The following is a 19,866-nucleotide window of genomic DNA, read 5'->3' as shown; positions in this document are numbered from 1 at the left end:
GAAATTCACTATTTATTTTCCACAATGACCTTTACATGTGAGCTCAGCCCCTTGAATGGGATTTAAAAATATATATTTAAATCACTGGGACTAAAAACCTGAATGTGAGATTTTATAGAGGTTTAATCTGGGATAAAACATTTTAATGTGATATCTAATAGAGGTTTAATCTCCGGGATTAAAAACCTGAATGTGAGTATGTTGTCTATCACTAACAGCACCATATCACCAGGTAACATTCTGAGTATGTTGTTTATCACTAACAGCACCATATCACCAGGTAACATTCTGAGTATGTTGTCTATCACTAACAGCACCATATCACCAGGTAACATTCTGAGTATGTTGTCTATCACTAACAGCACCATATCACCAGGTAACATTCTGAGTATGTTGTCTATCAGCAAAATATCACCAGGTAACATTCTGAGTATGTTGTTTATCAGCATCATATCACCAGGTAACATTCTGAGTATGTTGTCTATCAGCATCATATCACCAGGTAACATTCTGAGTATGTTGTCTATCAGCACCATATCACCAGGTAACATTCTGAGTATGTTGTCTCTCACTAACAGCACCATACCACCAGGTAACATTCTGAGCACGTTGTCTATCACTAGCAGCACCATATCTCCAGGTAACATTCTGAGTATGTTGTCTAGCAGCACCATATCACCAGGTAACATTCTGAGTACGTTGTCTATCACCAGCAGCACCATATCACCAGGTAACATTCTGAGTATGTTGTCTATCACTAACAACACCATATCTCCAGGTAACATTCTGAGTATGTTGTCTATCACTAACAGCACCATATCACCAGGTAACATTCTGAGTATGTTGTCTATCACTAACAGCACCATATAACATTCTGAGTATGTTGTCTAGCAGCACCATATCACCAGGTAACATTCTGAGTACGTTGTCTATCACTAGCAGCACCATATCACCAGGTAACATTCTGAGTATGTTGCCTATCACTAACAGCACCATATCACCAGGTAACATTCTGAGTATGTTGTCTATCACTAACAGCACCATATCACCAGGTAACATTCTGAGTATGTTGTCTATCACTAGCAGCACCATATCACCAGCTAACATTCTGAGTATGTTGCCTATCACTAACAGCACCATATCACCAGGTAACATTCTGAGTATGTTGTCTAGCAGCACCACATCACCAGGTAACATTCTGAGTATGTTGTCTAGCAGCACCATATCACCAGGTAACATTCTGAGTATGTTGTCTATCACTAACAGCACCATATCACCAGGTAACATTCTGAGTATGTCGTCTCTCACTAACAGCACCATATCACCAGGTAACATTCTGAGTATGTTGTCTATCACTAACAGCACCATATCTCCAGGTAACATTCTGAGTATGTTGTCTATCACTAACAGCACCATATCACCAGGTAACATTCTGAGTATGTTGTCTATCACTAACAGCACCATATCACCATGTAACATTCTGAGGAGGTTGTCTAGCAGCACCATATCACCAGGTAACATTCTGAGTACGTTGTCTATCACTAGCAGCACCATATCACCAGCTAACATTCTGAGTATGTTGCCTATCACTAACAGCACCATATCACCAGGTAACATTCTGAGTATGTTGTCTAGCAGCACCACATCACCAGGTAACATTCTGAGTATGTTGTCTAGCAGCACCATATCACCAGGTAACATTCTGAGTATGTTGTCTATCACTAACAGCACCATATCACCAGGTAACATTCTGAGTATGTCGTCTCTCACTAACAGCACCATATCACCAGGTAACATTCTGAGTATGTTGTCTATCAGCACCATATCACCAGGTAACATTCTGAGTATGTTGTCTATCACTAGCAGCACCATATCACCAGGTAACATTCTGAGTATGTTGTCTATCACTAACAGCACCATATCACCAGGTAACATTCTGAGTATGTTGTCTAGCAGCACCACATCACCAGGTAACATTCTGAGTATGTTGTCTAGCAGCACCATATCACCAGGTAACATTCTGAGTATGTTGTCTAGCAGCACCACATTACCAGGTAACATTCTGAGTATGTTGTCTAGCAGCACCATATCACCAGGTAACATTCTGAGTATGTTGTCTATCACTAGCAGCACCATATCACCAGGTAACATTCTGAGTATGTTGTCTATCACTAACAGCACCATATCACCAGGTAACATTCTGAGTATGTTGTCTATCACTAACAGCACCATATCACCAGGTAACATTCTGAGTATGTTGTCTATCACTAACAGCACCATATCACCAGGTAACATTCTGAGTATGTTGTCTATCAGCACCATATCACCAGGTAACATTCTGAGTATGTTGTCTATCACTAACAGCCCCATATCTCCAGGTAACATTCTGAGTATGTTGTCTAGCAGCACCATATCACCAGCTAACATTCTGAGTATGTTGTCTAGCAGCACCATATCACCAGGTAACATTCTGAGTATGTTGTCTAGCAGCACCATATCACCAGGTAACATTCTGAGTATGTTGTCTAGCAGCACCATATCACCAGGTAACATTCTGAGTATGTTGTCTATCACTAGCAGCACCATATCACCAGGTAACATTCTGAGTATGTTGTCTAGCAGCACCATATCACCAGGTAACATTCTGAGTATGTTGTTTATCACTAGCAGCACCATATCACCAGGTAACATTCTGAGTATGTTGTCTATCACTAGCAGCACCATATCACCAGGTAACATTCTGAGTATGTTGTCTAGCAGCACCATATCACCAGGAAACATTCTGAGTATGTTGTCTAGCAGCACCATATCACTAGGTAACATTCTGAGTATGTTGTTTATCACTAGCAGCACCATATCACCAGGTAACATTCTGAGTATGTTGTCTAGCAGCAACCTTATCACCAGATAACATTCTGAGTATGTTGTCTAGCAGCACCATATCACCAGGTAACATTCTGAGTATGTTGTTTATCACTAGCAGCACCATATCACCAGGTAACATTCTGAGTATGTTGTCTAGCAGCAACCTTATCACCAGATAACATTCTGAGTATGTTGTCTAGCAGCACCATATCACCAGGTAACATTCTGAGTATGTTGTTTATCACTAGCAGCACCATATCACCAGGTAACATTCTGAGTATGTTGTCTAGCAGCACCATATCACCAGGTAACATTCTGAGTATGTTGTTTATCACTAGCAGCACCATATCACCAGGTAACATTCTGAGTATGTTGTCTAGCAGCACCATATCACCAGGTAACATTCTGAGTATGTTGTCTAGCAGCACCATATCACCAGATAACATTCTGAGTATGTTGTCTAGCAGCACCATATCACCAGGTAACATTCTGAGTATGTTGTCTAGCAGCACCGCATATAATATCTAGTCACATGATATCACAACTGTCGGGACAGTATAATATTTATATTACCCTACATACATAACACCCTCCATATCGTACCTGTGGTCTGGGTGGGGGCAGCCTCCGCTTTGGCCCCACTGAAGGAGAAGGCAGGAGGAGCAGCGCCTCCAAACAGGGAGGAGGAGGAGACACTAGGAGCTCCTCCGGTGCTCAGAGACCCCAACACTGAGCTGTTCCCCTTCTGGCCCAAGCTAAAGCTGATGCCAGCGGGGATCGGAGCAGGAGCGGCTGAGCTCTCCCCCGGGGCCGTAGCGCTGCCGTCCTTGTCCTTACTGAAGGAGAACACCGGGGCCGTGGCGGTCGAGCCGGCGGCGCTAGAGGAGGGTGGTGGTGCGGTACTGACTGCCCGCTTCTCCTCTGGTTCCTCTGCTCTGCTCCTGCTCTCTGAGCCTCCGTCCGCCACCACAGCAGCTTCAGTCACAGCTCCAGTCCCTCCACTCCCTCCGTACTTCTTATCGATGCTGGCCAGGTGCTTTTCATAGTCCCTGAAGATGGGGTTTAGGTCACAGAGGGGGTTTCCGTTGACGTGCTTGGTGATCCAGTCCCTGACAGAGCAGTTGAGAGCTGTGAGCTGCCTACTGTATTCCTGGTTGTTACCGCTGTTAGTGGAGAGAGAGGAGCTGAGAGACCGACTGGAAACCGCGGGGGAGGAACCATTAGACTGCTGCCCTGTGATGACAGCACTGGAGGAGGGGCCGCTGAATGTTAATGAACCTAGGAGAGGAGGAGGAGGGGGGAGGAAGAGAGGGGATAGAGGGGAGGAGGAGAGGAGGGGGGGATAGAGGGGAGGAGGTGGTGAAGAGAGAACGAGAATGTAAACGTTCCAGCAGAGAGAGAAGCCGTGATACCTCACAGTAGCCTTAAGGCTTCAGCGTGAGTCACCTGGCGCCTAGCAACACAACGGCTGTGTTGCCATACCTTCCTCCTTCGCTTGAAAAACAAGAAGGGGGAAAAGGGCAATAGTACCGTTTGTCCATCTTGAGATGCTGTAGCCGGTAAACACTTCCTCAAAATAACTCAAGAAATATATATTTCTCCATCTGACTAGGATGTTTGGTGCAAGTATTTCTCAAGTGAAAAGATTTGCATGAAAAGTAGCCTATCATTGAATGACAAAACAGATCTATGAAGAATCATGCCGAACACCAAAACATCACAAAATGGCGTCATCATAAATGGACAAACTGTTTCAGATGGGAAGCACGCGGACGCCCGCAGTATGCCCTGTGTTTCAGATGGGAAGCACGCAGACGCCCGCAGTATGCCCTGTGTTTCAGATGGGAAGCACGCAGACGCTCGCAGTATGCCCTGTGTTTCAGATGGGAAGCACGCAGACGTCCGCAGTATGCCCTGTGCTTCAGATGGGAAGCCTGCGGACGCCCGCAGTATGCCCTATGTTTCAGATGGGAAGCACGCAGACGCCCGCAGTATGCCCTGTGCTTCAGATGGGAAGCCTGCGGACGCCCGCAGTATGCCCTGTGTTTCAGATGGGAAGCCTGCAGACGCCCGCAGTATGCCCTGTGTTTCAGATGGGAAGCCTGCAGACGCCCGCAGTATGCCCTGTGTTTCAGATGGAAAGCACGCAGACGCCCGCAGTATGCCCTGTGTTTCAGATGGGAAGCCTGTGGACGCCCGCAGTATGCTCTGTGCTTCAGATGGGAAGCCTGCGGACGCCCGCAGTATGCCCTGTGTTTGAGATGGGAAGCCTGAAACACAGTATGCCCTGTGTTTCAGATGGGAAGCCTGCGGACGCCCGCAGTATGCCCTGTGTTTGACGGTAGAGAAGAAGAGCTGTGTGGCTGTGACAGCACCACACAGAGCGAGAGACGGAGAACGAAAGACGGAGAACGAGCACGTCCTAGACTGACTGACTACTGGAGCATTTCTGTTCTGTCATTCTGCCCTCAGGCACCACACTGGGAGAGGAGCTGACACACACAGCGAACCCCACTGACTCAGCTCCATTATCCTGTAATACCAGATCCACACAACAAACCTCACTGATTCAGCTCCATTACCCTGTAATAGCAGATCCACACAACGAACCCCAGTGATTCAGCTCCATTAACCTGTAATAGCAGATCCCGCTCAACAATGAAGGATTTTCAACTCGCTTTCACAAGTTATCCTATCGGACTTGCACATTAACTGTACAACGGGTTTCCACCCCCCCCCCCCCCCCCCCCCCCCCCCCCCCAAACAATCCGTCTCTTACCTGGTGTGGTGGTCTTGGTGGCAGTAGGCGAGGTGAACCCGGTGAGGGCCGGAGTGACAGGTTTGACACTGTTCCCATTGGACAGCCCAGACAGGGGTTTAAACCCTACCCCATTCCCGAACCCGGAGAAGGCTGTGATCCCCTCAGCGGCTGGCCCGGTTCCCGATGTAGGGGCCAGGGAGAACCCTTTAAACACTGTGAATGCTCCTCCACTCTGCCCCTGTAGGCAGAAAAGACAAGAAGGAAACTGGATTCACTAGGGGGGAACTGGATGCTTCCATCTCCCTCCATTAGGCTAAAACATCACTGGAGGGGTCTCTTTAAAAAGAGTTCTGGCATCCAAGGAAGCAAACGCTGCTTGCCTTGGGTTAATGTAAAGCTGGAAGGAAGGAAGGAAGGAAGGAAGCACTGCTTGCCTTGGGTTAATGTAAAGCTGGAAGGAAGGAAGGAAGGAAGCACTGCTTGCCTTGGGTTAATGTAAAGCTGGAAGGAAGGAAGGACTGCTTGACTTGGGTTAATGTAAAGCTGGAAGGAAGGAAGGACTGCTTGCCTTGGGTTAATGTAAAGCTGGAAGGAAGGAAGGAAGCACTGCTTGCCTTGGGTTAATGTAAAGCTGGAAGGAAGGAAGGAAGGAAGCACTGCTTGCCTTGGGTTAATGTAAAGCTGGAAGGAAGGAAGGAAGGAAGGAAGCACTACTTGAATTGGGTTAATGTAAAGCTGGAAGGAAGGAAGGAAGGAAGGAAGGAAGGAAGGAAGCACTGCTTGCCTTGGGTTAATGTAAAGCTGGAAGGAAGGAAGGACTGCTTGCCTTGGGTTAATGTAAAGCTGGAAGTAAGGAAGGACTGCTTGCCTTGGGTTAATGTAAAGCTGGAAGGAAGGAAGGAAGGAAGGACTGCTTGACTTGGGTTAATGTAAAGCTGGAAGGAAGGAAGGAAGGAAGCACTGCTTGCCTTGGGTTAATGTAAAGCTGGAAGGAAGGAAGGACTGCTTTGACTTGGGTTAATGTAAAGCTGGAAGGAAGGAAGGACTGCTTGACTTGGGTTAATGTAAAGCTGGAAGGAAGGAAGGAAGGAAGGACTGCTTGCCTTGGGTTAATGTAAAGCTGGAAGGAAGGAAGGATGGAAGGAAGGACTGCTTGCCTTGGGTTAATGTAAAGCTGGAAGGAAGGAAGGAAGGAAGCACTGCTTGACTTGGGTTAATGTAAAGCTGGAAGGAAGGAAGCACTGCTTGCCTTGGGTTAATGTAAAGCTGGAAGGAAGGAAGGAAGGAAGGACTGCTTGACTTGGGTTAATGTAAAGCTGGAAGGAAGGAAGGATGGAAGGAAGGACTGCTTGCCTTGGGTTAATGTAAAGCTGGAAGGAAGGAAGGAAGGAAGCACTGCTTGACTTGGGTTAATGTAAAGCTGGAAGGAAGGAAGGAAGGAAGCACTGCTTGCCTTGGGTTAATGTAAAGCTGGAAGGAAGGAAGGAAGGAAGGACTGCTTGACTTGGGTTAATGTAAAGCTGGAAGGAAGGAAGGAAGGAAGCACTGCTTGCCTTGGGTTAATGTAAAGCTGGAAGGAAGGAAGGAAGGACTGCTTGACTTGGGTTAATGTAAAGCTGGAAGGAAGGAAGGACTGCTTGACTTGGGTTAATGTAAAGCTGGAAGGAAGGAAGGAAGGAAGGAAGGATGGAAGGAAGGACTGCTTGCCTTGGGTTAATGTAAAGCTGGAAGGAAGGAAGGAAGGAAGTAAGGACTGCTTGCCTTGGGTTAATGTAAAGCTGGAAGGAAGGAAGGACTGCTTGCCTTGGGTTAATGTAAAGCTGGAAGGAAGGAAGGATGGAAGGACTGCTTGCCTTGGGTTAATGTAAAGCTGGAAGGAAGGAAGGAAGGAAGGAAGGAAGGAAGGAAGCACTGCTTGACTTGGGTTAATGTAAAGCTGGAAGGAAGGAAGCACTGCTTGCCTTGGGTTAATGTAAAGCTGGAAGGAAGGAAGCACTGCTTGCCTTGGGTTAATGTAAAGCTGGGTTGTGTTCAGTAGGCACTAAACTGAAGAAAACGTGAAACAGGGATGTAGTTGCCACCTGAACTTGTGCAATAAGAAACACTTGTTTTTTCTTCTAATGAACATGACCCAGGTTTCCCCCTGACACACTAAGACAGCATGCATGTGAGCTAGTTCCTGTGGTGTTGGTTAGTTAACGAGTCTAGAAAAGTATGTGGCCATTAATGCCAGCTTCTAGCCTACGTCACCTAGGTCAACAGCTGGTCACACACACACAGACAGCATGCATGCTAGTGCCCTTGGGCGTTGGTTAGTCAGTCAGGTAACCTACGTCACCTAGGTCAACAGCTAGTCACACACACACACACACAGACAGCATGCATGCTAGTGCCCTTGGGAGTTGGTTAGTCAGTCAGGCAGCCTACCTCTGAACCAGCAGCCCGACGCTTGGCCTTCTTGATGGGCCTGCTCTTCATCACATCATCACTAGCGATGGAAAATGTCCCTGCCTGATGAACACCATCAGAACACTATTAGAAATAGGATCAAATATGTACAACACATCCTTACTCTGCTATATAGTCCAGGTAATATATACAACACATCCTTACTCTGCTATATAGTCCAGGTAATATATACATCCTTACTCTGCTATATAGTCCAGGTAATATATACATCCTTACTCTGCTATATAGTCCAGGTAATATATACATCCTTACTCTGCTATATAGTCCAGGTAATATATACATCCTTACTCTGCTATATAGTCCAGGTAATATATACATCCTTACTCTGCTATATAGTCCAGGTAATATATACATCCTTACTCTGCTATATAGTCCAGGTAATATATACATCCTTACTCTGCTATATAGTCCAGGTAATATATACATCCTTACTCTGCTATATAGTCCAGGTAATATATACATCCTTACTCTGCTATATAGTCCAGGTAATATATACAACACATCCTTACTCTGCTATATAGTCCAGGTAATATATACAACACATCCTTACTCTGCTATATAGTCCAGGTAATATGTACAACACATAATTTATTTATTTTTATTTAACCAGGTAGGCTAGTTGAGAACAAGTTGTCATTTATAACTGCAACCTGACCAAGATAAAGCAAAGCACAAAACAACAACACAGAGTTATACATGGAATAAACAAGAGTACAGTCAATAACACAATAGAGAAAAAATAAAGTCTATATACAGTGTGTGTAAATGGCATGAGGAGGTAAGGCAATAAATAGGCCATAGTAGCGAAGTAATTACAATTTAGCAGATTAACACTGGAGTGATAGATGAGCAGATGGTGATGATGTGCAAGTAGAAATACTGGTGTGCAAAAGAGCAGAAAAGTAAATAAAAACAATATGGGGATGAGGTAGGTAGATTGGGTGGGCTATTTACAGATGGACTATGTACAGCTGCAGCGATCGGTTAGCTGCTCAGATAGCAGATGTTTAAAGTTATTGAGGGAGAGATAAGTCTCCAGCTTCAGCGATTTTTGCAAAACGTTCCAGTCATTGGCAGCAGAGAACTGGAAGGAAATGTGGCCCAAGTAGGTGTTGGCTTTGGGGGTGACCAGTGAAATATACCTGCTGGAACGCGTGCTACAGGTGGGTGCTGCTATGGTGACCAGTGAGCTGAGATAAGGCGGGGCTTTACCTAGCATGGACTTATAGATGACCTGGAGCCAGTAGGTTTGGCGACGAATATGTAGCGAGGGCCAGCCGACTAGAGCGTACAGGTCGCAGTGGTGGGTGGTATAAGGTGATTTGGTAACAAAACGGATGGCACTGTGATAAACTGCATCCAGTTTGCTGAGTAGAGTGTTGGAAGCTATTTTGCAGATGACATCGCCGAAGTCGAGGATCGGTAGGATAGTCAGTTTTACTAGGGTAAGTTTGGCGGCGTGAGTGAAGGAGGCTTTGTTGCGAAATAGGAAGTCGATTCTAGATTTAATTTTGGATTGGAGATGTTTAATATGAGTCTGGAAAGAGAGTTTACAGTCTAACCAGACACCTAGGTATTTGTAGTTGTCCACATATTCTAGGTCAGAACGTCCAGAGTAGTGATGCTGGGTGGGTGCAGGCAGCGAACGGTTGAAAAGCATGCATTTGGTTTTGCTAGCGTTTAAGAGCAGTTGGAGGCCACGGAAGGAGAGTTATATGGCATTGAAGCTCGTTTGGAGGTTTGTTAACACAGTGTCCAAAGAAGGGCCAGATGTATACAGAATGGTGTCGTCTGCGTAGAGGTGGATCAGGGAATCACCCGCAGCAAGAGCGACATCATTGATAAGTACAGGGGTACTGTGGTACCCCCAAAGATACTGCCAGAGGTCCGGACAACAGATCCTCCGATTTGACACACTGATCTCTATCTGAGAAGTTGTTGGTGAACCAGACGAGGCAGTCATTTGAGAAACTAAGGCTGTTGAGTCTGCCGATAAGAATATGGTGATTGACAGAGTCAAAAGCCTTGGCCAGGTCGATGAAGACGGCTGCACAGTACTGTCTTTATCGATGGCGGTTATGATATCGTTTAGTACCTTGAGCGTGGCTGAGGTGCACCCGTGACCAGCTCGGAAACCGGACTGCACAGCAGAGAAGGTACGGTGGGATTCGAAATGATCAGTAATCTGTTTATTAACTTGGCTTTCGAAGACTTTAGAAAGACAGGGCAGGATGGATATAGGCCTGTAGCAGTTTGGGTCTAGAGGCAGGGCAGGATGGTTATAGGTCTATAACAGTTTGGGTCTAGAGTGTCACCCCCTTGAAGAGAGGGTTCTACAACATTGAATCAACATGTTGATTTGACAATCTTCTTTGTAACCATAGTAACTCAGGGCTAACCTCAGTAACCGTAGTAACAAGGGGCTAACCTCAGTAACCGTAGTAACTCGGGGCTAACCTCAGTAACCGTAGTAACTCGGGGCTAACCTCAGTAACCGTAGTAACTCGGGGCTAACCTCGTAACCGTAGTAACTCGGGGCTAACCTCGTAACCATAGTAACTCGGGGCTAACCTCGTAACCGTAGTAACTCGGGGCTAACCTCAGTAACCGTAGTAACTCGGGGCTAACCTCAGTAACCGTAGTAACTCGGGGCTAACCTCAATAACCGTAGTAACTCGGGGCTAACCTCAGTAACTCGGGGCTAACCTCAGTAACCGTAGTAACTCGGGGCTAACCTCAGTAACCGTAGTAACTCGGGGCTAACCTCAGTAACCGTAGTAACTCGGGGCTAACCTCAGTAACCGCAGTAACTCGGGGCTAACCGTGTAACCGTAGTAACTCGGGGCTAACCTCAGTAACCGTAGTAACTCGGGGCTAACCTCAGTAACCGTAGTAACTCTGGGCTAACCGTGTAACTGACGGTTATAGATGAAGACCTTCATGAAAATAAACAGTAAATGATCTATTAAAAACGGCTGACTGAAGACGGGGCCGATCATTGGTGCGGTTGAGTCAGTTTCTGTAGTAACATGGCCTTAAACATGATGTAACTGTTGCTCCTTGCTGAAACAAGCAACAAATCATTATTCGGTTCCCACAATGCAGCAGCAGCACACATGTAGTTATGAAATAGAATGAATAGAACAGGCTTGGAACCTCTAACCCTGGTAAATAGAATGAATAGAACAGGCTTGGAACCTCTAACCCTGGTAAATAGAATGAATAGAACAGGCTTGGAACCTCTAACCCTGGTAAATAGAATGAATAGAACAGGCTTGGAACCTCTAACCCTGGTAAATAGAATGAATAGAACAGGCTTGGAACCTCTAACCCTGGTAAATAGAATGAATAGAACAGGCTTGGAACCTCTAACCCTGGTAAATAGAATAGGCTTGGAACCTCTAAACCTGGTAAATAGAATGAATAGAACCTGTAACCCTGGTAATATGACTGGTAAATAGAATGAATAGAACCTGTAACCCTGGTAATATGACTGGTAAATAGAATGAATAGAACCTGTAACCCTGGTAATATGACTGGTAAATAGAATGAATAGAACCTCTAACCCTGGTAATATGACTGGTAAATAGAATGAATAGAACCTGTAACCCTGGTAATAAGACTGGTAAATAGAATGAATAGAACCTCTAACCCTGGTAATATGACTGGTAAATAGAATGAATAGAACAGGCTTGGAACCTCTAACCCTGGTAATATGACTGGTAAACTCATGGCTGCCTGGTATTGTGATGTAATAATTTCCATGGTAATGTAGAATGTTTATTCAAATGATGTTCACTGATGTGGCTCAAACAATGGAATGTATTATTTGTAACGTCTGTAGAGTTGAATCAACAAATAACAGCACAGGGTACACTTCCTGCTTTTACTTCCTGCTTTGCTCCAAGGTTAAAAAAAAAACAAGGTTACAACAACGTAATAACTCCCATCAGGAAGGATTTGAAAATAAAACAAATTCATGGGACCAGCTCAGTTGAAAACTACTTGCTAATTAGCAACGCCGGTCCCATGAATCGCCAAATTATGGGATATTAGAACCCCTCTGTCTTATTAACCTTGTAATCTTCAGCCCAGACGTTAGCTAGCTGGCTAGATGGTTGTCTCTTTTCTCACATTAGCTTCAATGCTATTTTATTTCCTTACCAACCTCATGATCTGTTTCAGACAGCTTGCCTTCTGCCGAGGCAGCGTAGCTCCAATACCTGAGCTGATCACATGGTTGATTCAGAGAGGTAGAACCTCAAACATTATTGTGAAGCCGGTGTCTTTAACCTTCAAATTTTATAACCTAGCTTTGCTCCTATGGGGACACTCAACATGGCCGCCAGTCCTGCCATTATGCCACCATCCGTTCTAGTCATTCTATTTCTATGGCAGCAGATGCAGTCAGGAGCAGATGAGGGGAGACAATGTGTTTAATTTATTTATTTTTTCTCATAAAATATAACTCATAAAACTAACTCATACGTAGACTGCTGTCATTTGGCTGGCTACCGTCACTGAAGGCCTATCCAACCAGCTCTCTAGCTCCTGAGTAACCCTCTATACCAATCACTGAAGGCCTATCCAACCCCTCTATACCAATCACTGAAGGCCTATCCAACCCCTCTATACCAATCACTGAAGGCCTATCCAACCCCTCTATACCAATCACTGAAGGCCTATCCAACCCCTCTATACCAATCACTGAAGGCCTATCCAACCCCCTCTATACCAATCACTGAAGCCCTATCCAACCCCCTCTATACCAATCACTGAAGGCCTATCCAACCCCTCTATACCAATCACTGAAGGCCTACCCAACCCCTCTATCACTGAAGGCCTATCCAACCCCTCTATACCAATCACTGAAGGCCTACCCAACCCCTCTATCACTGAAGGCCTATCCAACCTCCTCTATACCAATCACTGAAGACCTATCCAACCCCTCTATACCAATCACTGAAGGCCTATCCAACCCCTCTATACCAATCACTGAAGGCCTACCCAACCCCTCTATCACTGAAGGCCTATCCAACCTCCTCTATACCAATCACTGAAGACCTATCCAACCCCCTCCATACCAATCACTGAAGGCCTACCCAACCCCTCTATACCAATTACTGAAGCCCTATCCAACCCCTCTATACCAATCACTGAAGGCCTACCCAACCCCTCCATACCAATCACTGAAGGCCTACCAACCCCTCTATACCAATCACTGAAGGCCTACCCAACCCCTCTATCACTGAAGGCCTATCCAACCCCTCTATACCAATCACTGAAGGCCTATCCAACCCCATCTATACCAATCACTGAAGGCCTACCCAACCCCTCTATCACTGAAGGCCTATCCAACCCCTCTATACCAATCACTGAAGGCCTATCCAACCCCATCTATACCAATCACTGAAGGCCTACCCAACCCCTCTATCACTGAAGGCCTATCCAACCCCTCTATACCAATCACTGAAGGCCTATCCAACCCCCTCTATACCAATCACTGAAGGCCTACCAACCCCCTCTATACCAATCACTGAAGGCCTACCAACCCCCTCTATACCAATCACTGAAGGCCTATCCAACCTCCTCTATACCAATCACTGAAGGCCTATCCAACCTCCTCTATACCAATCACTGAAGACCTATCCAACCCCCTCAATACCAATCACTGAAGGCCTATCCAGCCCCCTCTATACCAATCACTGAAGGCCTACCCAACCCCCTCTATACCAATCACTGAAGACCTATCCAACCCCTCTATACCAATCACTGAAGGCCTACCAACCCCTCTATACCAATCACTGAAGGCCTACCCAACCCCCTCTATACCAATCACTGAAGACCTATCCAACCCCTCTATACCAATCACTGAAGGCCTACCCAACCCCTCAATCACTGAAGGCCTATCCAACCCCTCTATACCAATCACTGAAGGCCTATCCAACCCCCTCTATACCAATCACTGAAGACCTATCCAACCCCTCTATACCAATCACTGAAGGCCTATCCAACCCCCTCTATCACTGAAGGCCTGCAGGCTGTGTATTATTAGACAGTCTATAGTAGTATCAGTGAGGCAGTAGAACCACAGTGCAGCAGCCAACCTCCTCTCCCTCATCCTCCTGGTCCCAGTTCCGGTCAGTCAGCTCTTTGTCGGCAATCCTCTTCGCCATGGCAACGCTGCTCTCTGGTAGACAACACAAGAGATGAGTCAACACACAAATGATTCAACGGTGATCATTAATAACATACTTCAAAATGTCTCGTTATTTTTTGTGAGTTTCAGTGGTTACACGATACAAGTATACTATAAACAAATACAATAAAACACTAGAAAATCTCAATAAACAATATTTCAACATCTGGGACATTGGACGAACATAATTAACTACAGTAAACAGCAAACTAAGTTAACTACAGTAACTAGTTGATTAAGGTGAGTGCTTTTCCCCCTATGTCCTGTTAGACTGAGTTGATGTAGCTAGTTATTAAATTATATATGATGTATCTATATATATATATATATCTTATATAGTTAGTTATGCAACACGTTGATACTGATTTAAGTCACAAACTGTTGTACAAAGAGACAGGAAAGTGGAGGACAAAAGAAGAGCCCGTATGTGTTGTTGTTTAGTGAATAGTTATGGGCTCGCTAATGATGAAATATCAACACAGGTAACTTTAGCTTGCACCATTAGGATATCGAAATGCCTGGTAGTAACTAGATGTACTACGAGTTAACTAAGTAACGTTACATATCATCGAGTACGTATTTTCTCTTCTGGCTAAGGATAATTTGGCCAACCATCTGTGGGTGGATTTCCTTTCTCTAATGTTAGCCAACTCTAAATGTGTGTCAATATCAAAGACAGTAGTAGTTAGCGGACTATAAAAAGTTCGGCGAAATATCAGCTGCCGGTAACAACACGGGTTACTTATGTATCTAACAAGTTAGCTAGTTCGCTAACCAATTTAACAACTTGCTATTTTTTGGCATGATATATTTGGTACCTTTTAGTCACACGTGGTGCAGAGTAACATTAGAGTGTATTTTGCGTGTTTAGCAGGGCCCTATAATGTGATTTATTCCATGCTAGCTACAGTAGCACCACCATCAACAATATGAACAGCCATGAAGTCTCCTGCTAGCTGTGTTGATAGGCTAACTACTGCTCCGATGTCATTGAATATATAAAAGAAACATACCTTTTTTCCCCCCCTTTAATTAAAATGTTCGATAACAACTGCCCTTTGATAGTAAATCAATTCCAAATGCTACTAAACTTGGAATAATCGTTGGTTGTCCGATCAGCGAAGAAGAAGAGGCAAAGCGAGAGGTTTTACTCCGCCCATCGGAATTGTGATTTATTTTGTTGTATGTGTGGGGTCAATGAGAGTGTAGAATTTGGTCGAATTTAAACATTTAATTTGCTACATGAGGTTTATTTGGTCGAATAAAAGTTTCAGTAATGTTTAGGCTGTTACGAATGCACTGATAAAAGTGGACGCACTTAATAAAAATAATAATAAAACAACGACTTTTATGTTATTCATATATGTGTATCTGCCCTCTCATTGGTTAGAATGGTCCACGCGATCTCTCCCGGTCTATATACCTCAGACGACGTTTACACGCACACAATAATGCGATTATTATATATATGTTAATATAATAGTTTGATTAAAAATATTGACATGGTATGAAAGAAGAACGATTCTGTAATAATCCTGTTTACATAGACACATCTGAAAAGGATATCTGATAGCACTTAGAAATGCAATCAAAATGAACGTTCTACCACACAGCCAACAATTTATTTTTGGGAAGCATATTTGATTCTGAGTTTGTATGTGAAAAAACGACTTCTAGGAAGCATAGATTCTGTTTTCAAACTCACTCCTGCTAAAGAGGGCTGTTCACTTGGCTGGCGCGAGCACATGCAGAGGTCCAATACACTTCTGGAATGACGATTGTGTTTACACGACCTAATAGTTCGAAAGATTGCTCAGAAAACCAGATGTTTTAATCGGAGTATGATTTTGACCTTACGCCGATTATTAAAATAAACAGAGGACGGTGTTTACAAGACTATTTCATAATCATCCTACTGCCACAATCCATTGAATAGCAAAGTATTAGTGTGCGCGGAAACATACTGAGTACGTTTACATGCACAATAATAATTTGATATTAAACTGACCAAATTCAGCACTTGGTAAAGCAAGCCTTCCTCTTGTGAACGAGTTAATTGAGTTTGGAAAAACTGAAAGTTTGTATCTTATAGTTTTAAGTTTTAACATACAAACTGTATATGTCCGAACTCAGAATCAAATAGTCTTGGCAAAAAAGAACACGGTCACTGTGGTAAGAATGTTGTTTTGGGCCAGCAGTTTTGTTGCATTTATCAAGAGTTCCATCAGTAGCTTGATTTCAGATTATTAGGGAAATCGTGCTTCTTGCAAAGCATGTAAACGATTAAAATGAACATATATAACAATATTAACCTTTCTACAATAATCACATTATTGTGTGCATGTAACCGTGCTCAGTAATGTCTCTACCTCCCGCCTGCATTCCATCTTTGACAACATGTATTTCCATCGTTAGAGCGGTCACTTGATTATCTTGTCAATATAATAGAAAGTCTTTGGTTTAGTTTAGTAAATGTGTCCAGGCCTTTTCACGCCGCCATTTCACAAAACGGAATCTCCGCGCGCCTCGTCTCCGTTGGCCCAATGCGCAAGTGCGAAATATAGGACCATTCATGGGAGTTGTAGTCCTGTAGCAGAGTTTGAGAGTCCTTTTAAGAGCTCAGTGTCTGTTTGTCTGCATGTTTTAAAATATTTATACTGAAATTCACCCCAGAAATTCCCCAAAACTCACTTCCTCAAGAGAATGGTGATGAGGAGATTATACACACACACACACATACACACTTAGAGTTGTGCCACACTATATATCCTGTCAGTGAGGTGTACAATATTCATACTGTATGATTCAAAATAGGCACAGAATGTGCTTGTGATACTTATGGCATGAGATGGTGTCTTCCTCATCAGGGCTGTGGCTTCAAATCATTATGGCTCTACCCCATGCTACATTATGGAGACGTCATTTATAGATCGGCAGGTAAGGGTGCTCTCGAGCAGCTAGATGTTCTTTACCATTCGGCCATCAGATTTGCCACCAATGCTACTTATAGAACACATCACTGCACTCTATACTCCTCTGTAAACTGGTCATCTCTGTGTACCCGTCACAAGACCCACTGGTTGATGCTTATTTATAAAACCCTCTTAGGCCTCACTCCCCCCTATCTGAGATATCTACTGCAGCCCTCATCCTCCACATACAACACCCGTTCTGCCAGTCACATTCTGTTAAAGGTCCCCAAAGCACACACATCCCTGGGTCGCTCCTCTTGTCAGTTTGCTGCAGCTAGCGACTGGAACGAGCTGCAACAAACACTCAAACTGGACAGTTTTATCTCAATATCTTCATTCAAAGACTCAATCATGGATACTTACTGACAGTTGTGGCTGCTTTGTGTGATGTATTGTTGTCTCTACCTTCTTGCACTTTGTGCTGTTGTCTGTGCCCAACAATATATGTACCCTGTTTGTGCTGCTACCATGTTGTGCTGCTGCCATGTTGTGTTGCTACCATGTTGTGTTGCTACCATGTTGTGTTGCTACCATGTTGTGTTGCTGCCATGTTGTGTTGCTGCCATGTTGTTGTTATGTTGTGTTGCTGCCATGTTGTTGTTATGTTGTGTTGCTGCCATGTTGTGTTGCTAGCATGTTGTGTTGCTGCCATGTTGTGTTGCTACCATGTTGTGTTGCTGCCATGTTGTGCTGCTACCATGTTGTGCTGCTGCCATGTTGTGTTGCTACCATGTTGTGTTGCTACCATGTTGTGTTGCTACCATGTTGTGTTGCTGCCATGTTGTGTTGCTGCCATGTTGTGTTGCTGCCATGTTGTGTTGCTGCCATGTTGTGTTGCTACCATGTTGTGTTGCTACCCATGTTGTGTTGCTACCATGTTGTGTTGCTGCCATGTTGTGTTGCTGCCATGTTGTGTTGCTGCCATGTTTTTGTTATGTTGTGTTGCTGCCATGCTGTGTTGCTGCCATGTTGTTGTTATGTTGTGTTGCTGCCATGTTGTGTTGCTGCCATGTTGTGTTGCTGCCATGTTGTGTTGCTGCCATGTTGTGTTGCTGCCATGTTGTGTTGCTAGCATGTTGTGTTGCTGCCATGTTGTGTTGCTACCATGTTGTGTTGCTGCCATGTTGTGTTGCTGCCATGTTGTGTTGCTGCCATGTTTTTGTTATGTTGTGTTGCTGCCATGCTGTGTTGCTGCCATGTTGTTGTTATGTTGTGTTGCTGCCATGTTGTGTTGCTGCCATGTTGTGTTGCTGCCATGTTGTGTTGCTGCCATGTTGTGTTGCTGCCATGTTGTGTTGCTGCCATGTTGTTGTTATGTTGTGTTGCTGCCATGTTGTGTTGCTGCCATGTTGTTGTTATGTTGTGTTGCTACCATGTTGTGTTGCTGCCATGTTGTTGTTATGTTGTGTTGCTGCCATGTTGTGTTGCTGCCATGTTGTTGTTATGTTGTGTTGCTACCATGTTGTGTTGCTGCCATGCTGTGTTGCTGCCATGTTGTTGTTATGTTGTGTTGCTGCCATGTTGTGTTGCTGCCATGTTGTGTTGCTGCCATGTTGTGTTGCTGCCATGTTGTGTTGCTGCCATGTTGTTGTTATGTTGTGTTGCTGCCATGTTGTGTTGCTGCCATGTTGTTGTTATGTTGTGTTGCTACCATGTTGTGTTGCTGCCATGTTGTGTTGCTACCATGTTGTGTTGCTACCATGTTGCTATGTTGTTGTCTCAGGTCTCTCTTTATGTAGTGTTGTTTTGCTACCATGCTGTGTTGCTACCATGTTGTGTTGCTACCATGTTGTGTTGCTACCATGTTGCTATGTTGTTGTCTCAGGTCTCTCTTTATGTAGTGTTGTGTTGCTACCATGCTGTGTTGCTACCATGTTGTTGTTATGTTGTGTTGCTACCATGCTGTGTTGTCATGTGTTGCTGCCATGTTGTTGTTATGTTGTGTTGCTACCATGTTGTGTTGCTGCCATGTTGTGTTGCTACCATGTTGTGTTGCTACCATGTTGCTATGTTGTTGTCTCAGGTCTCTCTTTATGTAGTGTTGTGTTGCTACCATGCTGTGTTGCTACCATGTTGTTGTTATGTTGTGTTGCTACCATGCTGTGTTGTCATGTGTTGCTGCCTTGCTATGCTTTATTTATTTGTTATTTTTTATCCCATCCCCCCGTCCACGCAGGAGGCCTTTTAGTAGGCCGTCATTGTAAATAAGAATTTGTTCTTTACTGACTTGCCCAGTTAAATAAAGGTCAAATAAAAAATCATACAAAATAAAAATAGCTGGTCTCCAGGGACTGAGGGTAGAATGGCTCCAGGGACTGAGGGTAGAATGGCTCCAGGGACTGAGGGTAGAATGGCTCCAGGGACTGAGGGTAGAATGGCTCCAGGGACTGAGGGTAGAATGGCTCCAGGGACTGAGGGTAGAATGGCTCCAGGGACTGAGGGTAGAATGGCTCCAGGGACTGACGGTTGAATGGCTCCAGGGACTGAGGGTAGAATGGCTCCAGGGACTGAGGGTAGAATGGCTCCAGGGACTGAGGGTAGAATGGCTCCAGGGACTGAGGGTAGAATGGCTCCAGGGACTGAGGGTAGAATGGCTCCAG

At 44.6% G+C, this 19,866-nt stretch overlaps 1 protein-coding gene and 1 long non-coding RNA gene across 7 annotated transcripts in view; both read right to left on the bottom strand.

Moving 5' to 3' along the window:
- The window catches only part of LOC110510398 (nuclear pore complex protein Nup50), a 29,250-nt gene extending 12,452 nt beyond the window's left edge, over positions 1–16,798 (bottom strand). The window contains exons 1-5 of one of the 6 annotated variants that reach the window (XM_036956722.1): positions 16,664–16,798; positions 14,203–14,285; positions 8,054–8,158; positions 5,645–5,864; positions 3,469–4,143 (exon numbers count right to left, since the gene is read on the bottom strand). In XM_036956722.1, the coding sequence (XP_036812617.1) occupies positions 3,469–4,143; positions 5,645–5,864; positions 8,054–8,158; positions 14,203–14,285; positions 16,664–16,703 (1,123 nt within the window). In that variant the 5' untranslated portion in view covers positions 16,704–16,798. Of the gene's footprint in view, positions 1–3,468; positions 4,144–5,644; positions 5,865–8,053; positions 8,159–14,202; positions 14,288–15,307; positions 15,600–16,663 lie in introns of those variants that run through there. The other 5 variants (XM_036956723.1, XM_036956725.1, XM_036956724.1 and 2 more) reach the window with 5 other exon arrangements.
- On the bottom strand, positions 11,784–14,184 carry LOC118942850. The gene is made up of 3 exons (XR_005038486.1): positions 14,069–14,184; positions 13,942–13,974; positions 11,784–13,907 (listed from the first exon to the last, which is right to left on the bottom strand). It is a non-coding gene; the product is annotated as an uncharacterized LOC118942850 (long non-coding RNA).
- Positions 16,799–19,866: the final 3,068 nt, after the last annotated feature.

This window comes from Oncorhynchus mykiss, chromosome 21, assembly GCF_013265735.2.
Source record: "Oncorhynchus mykiss isolate Arlee chromosome 21, USDA_OmykA_1.1, whole genome shotgun sequence".
Lineage (NCBI taxonomy): Eukaryota > Metazoa > Chordata > Actinopteri > Salmoniformes > Salmonidae > Oncorhynchus > Oncorhynchus mykiss.
Note: the sequence above shows the minus strand (reverse complement) of the source record. Positions and strands in the feature narration are given on the sequence as shown.